The sequence below is a fragment of the Atta colombica genome, unplaced genomic scaffold (assembly GCF_001594045.1).
Source record: "Atta colombica isolate Treedump-2 unplaced genomic scaffold, Acol1.0 scaffold215, whole genome shotgun sequence".
NCBI classification, from domain to species: Eukaryota; Metazoa; Arthropoda; class Insecta; order Hymenoptera; family Formicidae; genus Atta; species Atta colombica.
Window position 1 is genome coordinate 117916 of NW_017259311.1, and position 3113 is coordinate 121028.

Below are 3113 nucleotides of genomic sequence, written 5' to 3' on the forward strand. Positions count from 1 at the left end.
TATATATATATATAGATTTAATCAAGTTTTCTCATTTTTATGATAGGTGAGTTTGTTATTGGCCGCGTGATTAAAGCGATGAATTCAAATTGGCATCCACAATGTTTCCGCTGCGAAGAATGTAACGGTGAATTGGCGGATGCGGGCTTTATCAAGTGTCAAGGCAGAGCCTTATGCCATACATGCAACGCTAATGTGAAAGCTGGTGTACTTGGAAAACATATATGTCATCAATGCCAGTATGTTCTCATTATTGTATAAAAGATGTAGCTTTCGTATTATGATTTCGTAAATGATAGGCAGTTTTTGCAATCCAAATGTTTAATTATCAAAATATTTAAAATGATGCTTAAGCGATCTTTTTTTAATTTTATTCTGAAAAGAAATTATAATCTTTTTTTAAACGCACTTATAGCTTCTTGAGATAGATTTATAAAAAAAAAATTTTTTAATCTAAAATATTTCTAGTCTAGAGAATGGAAAAACTTTTGTAACTAGATTGCTGACTCAATTTAATAGAAAGAAATCACTCTGATTCCGAGAAGTCCTTGTATCGCGTGAATTTATGTGAAAACACTGCGTTCAATCATAACAGAAAATATCATAAATGTTAAATGTCATTTTATGATAGCTTTGTAATTTTATTGTATTCTGAAAAATAATATAAAAAACGATAGTTTATAGTAACAAATTGCAAAAGTCGATGAAGTAGGAAGTAATGTTCATTTTTTTTTCATATGTATTACATTATTTATTTATTATAAAGATAATAGGTATATACTCAATATTTACTTGAGCAGTGATTATCTGCGTGATTTATACATATACATGTGAAAGTGAGTAAACACAAATATGGCGTTGCCCAACGGTGTTTTCAAACATGGAAGCAAAGTCAGCAATCTATTTATAGAAAAACTTATAATTTACGCAATGGAACACTTGTTTGAAAATTGTAGTAGTTATAATTTTCTTTTGTAATTTCTAGCGGAGTAATCGATGATAAACCTTTACGGTTCCGTGGTGAACTTTATCATCCTTATCATTTCAATTGCACAACTTGTGGAATAGAACTCAATTCCGAAGCCAGAGAAGTCCGTTCTCGACCTGGCTATGCTGCCAATGAAATGGTAAAGATTATGTTATAGATAATATTTTACAGAATATAGATAATTGTTTAAGTCTCAGATTTTATAAGAAATTAGCTAGTATATCTAAATAGTATATCTAAAAAAAAATAAATACGTTTATTGTATATGAACAGAATTTAATGTTTTAAATTTAATTTTTTTTAACACCTTTTGCAGTTTTTCTGTAAAGTTGATATTATTTGAGTAAAACATTATTGAAGACAAATTTTCGGCAATTTTTAGTAATTAATATCTTATTAACTATTGTAAAAATTGCAAAATGGTAGAGGACTTTTCTTCTCAGTTTAGTCCATTCCCTGTGCGAAAGACTTATCACTAATTTCCAAACATTCTGTATAGCTACAAATTTATTTTATGTATATATATATATATATATACACACACACACACACACAAAGATGCTTTTACAATTTGATTCGGTCTTAATAATGAACTGTATGTTGCGTAGAACGAGCTCTATTGTTTGCGATGTCACGATAAAATGGGAATCCCAATTTGTGGCGCCTGTCGACGTCCCATCGAAGAACGCGTAGTAACGGCACTTGGCAAACATTGGCATGTGGAGCATTTTGTATGTGCTAAATGCGAAAAACCCTTCCTGGGTCATCGCCATTATGAGAAAAAAGGTCTTGCTTATTGCGAGACTCATTATCATCAATTGTTTGGGAATCTCTGCTTTGTCTGTAATCAAGTTATCTCTGGAGATGGTATGTACCTGATATATGACAGATATAAATATCACAAGTTAATTTATAAATTGCGTACAATTCATAAAAATTGTTTAGTTAATAACTTTTTAATAAATAACGAGTGAGGAAAAAGATCAATGACATTTTCCTTCTTCAGAGTTAAGGTTATTTGGAGGTCATTCGGGTCCGATTGTAAAGAGAAAGATTTATCTTTTTTATTACAATTCTTGTCTTTTTTTCTAGTTTTTACGGCGTTGAATAAGGCATGGTGCGTTCATCACTTTGCATGTGCATTCTGCGACCAGAAGATGAATCAGAAGACCAAGTTTTTCGAATTTGATCTAAAACCCGCGTGCAAGAAATGCTATGATAAGTTTCCGCAAGAGTTGAAAAAGCGAATGCGACGTATGTACGATCTGAATCCTAAGAGGATTCCATCAGCATAAACATAGATCTCAGCTTCGGCGAGATCTCTTCTGTATAATTCTTCATATTTAATCAATACTCATTGATTTGCTTGTAGTGCCTTTTTTGTTTTAATATTAATATAAGAAACTACATTTAACTATTTATCATATTGTAAGCTACATAGAGCCTACCAAAACTATCAGTTATTATTTATCAGTTGCAACACTTATAATTGCTATAATTATTTTTTAATAAAAGATATGAGTGCATCTTCGACTTAAAATATCTTTTCTAATTTGGTATCTACGAATAGGAGAGTGTGCAATAGTTTTTCTATATGTATACATTTTGTGTATGTGAAATGTAACATTAGTTTACACACACACACACACACACACACACACACACACACACACACACAGTGTTTCAAATCTAACTTACCTAATGACAGAAGTTATTTTGAAATTAAAATTCTATAATTTTTCATTTAAAACTAGCAAATTATACTGTTTTTACGCATTCAGATATGTGCATATAACGCAAAATGCTAAAAGTAAAGCTAATAGTTGTCTATTATTATCGATATAAATAATTACATAAGCGAAAATGAAATCATTGATATTTCTAATTTTTTATTTGGAGACACAGTAGTGTTTTAGCGCTAAGCATCATGGCGCGAAATACTTATTATGTTAAAAAAATATTTAGAATATTCTGAATATTATTAAATTTTCGTCTTAAAATGTTTCAAGTATCTGCCATTAGCAGGTGGTGCGTTAGATCTAAAATGCACTGTGTATGTGTGCGTGTGCGTGCGTGCGTGCGTGCGTGCGTGCGTGCGTGCGTGCGTGTGTGTGTGTGTGTGTGT

At 31.1% G+C, this 3113-nt stretch overlaps 1 protein-coding gene across 5 annotated transcripts in view; it reads left to right on the forward strand.

The window, feature by feature from the left end:
• LOC108687741 (LIM and senescent cell antigen-like-containing domain protein 1) overlaps positions 1-2839 on the forward strand; it is an 8276-nt gene extending 5437 nt beyond the window's left edge. For 3 of the 5 annotated variants that reach the window (XM_018193676.1, XM_018193675.1, XM_018193677.1), the window contains exons 5-8: positions 47-239; positions 986-1127; positions 1597-1855; positions 2081-2837. In XM_018193676.1, the coding sequence (XP_018049165.1) occupies positions 47-239; positions 986-1127; positions 1597-1855; positions 2081-2283 (797 nt within the window). In that variant the 3' untranslated portion in view covers positions 2284-2837. Of the gene's footprint in view, positions 1-46; positions 240-985; positions 1128-1596; positions 1856-2080 lie in introns of all 5 variants that reach the window. The other 2 variants (XM_018193678.1, XM_018193679.1) reach the window with 1 other exon arrangement.
• Positions 2840-3113: the final 274 nt, after the last annotated feature.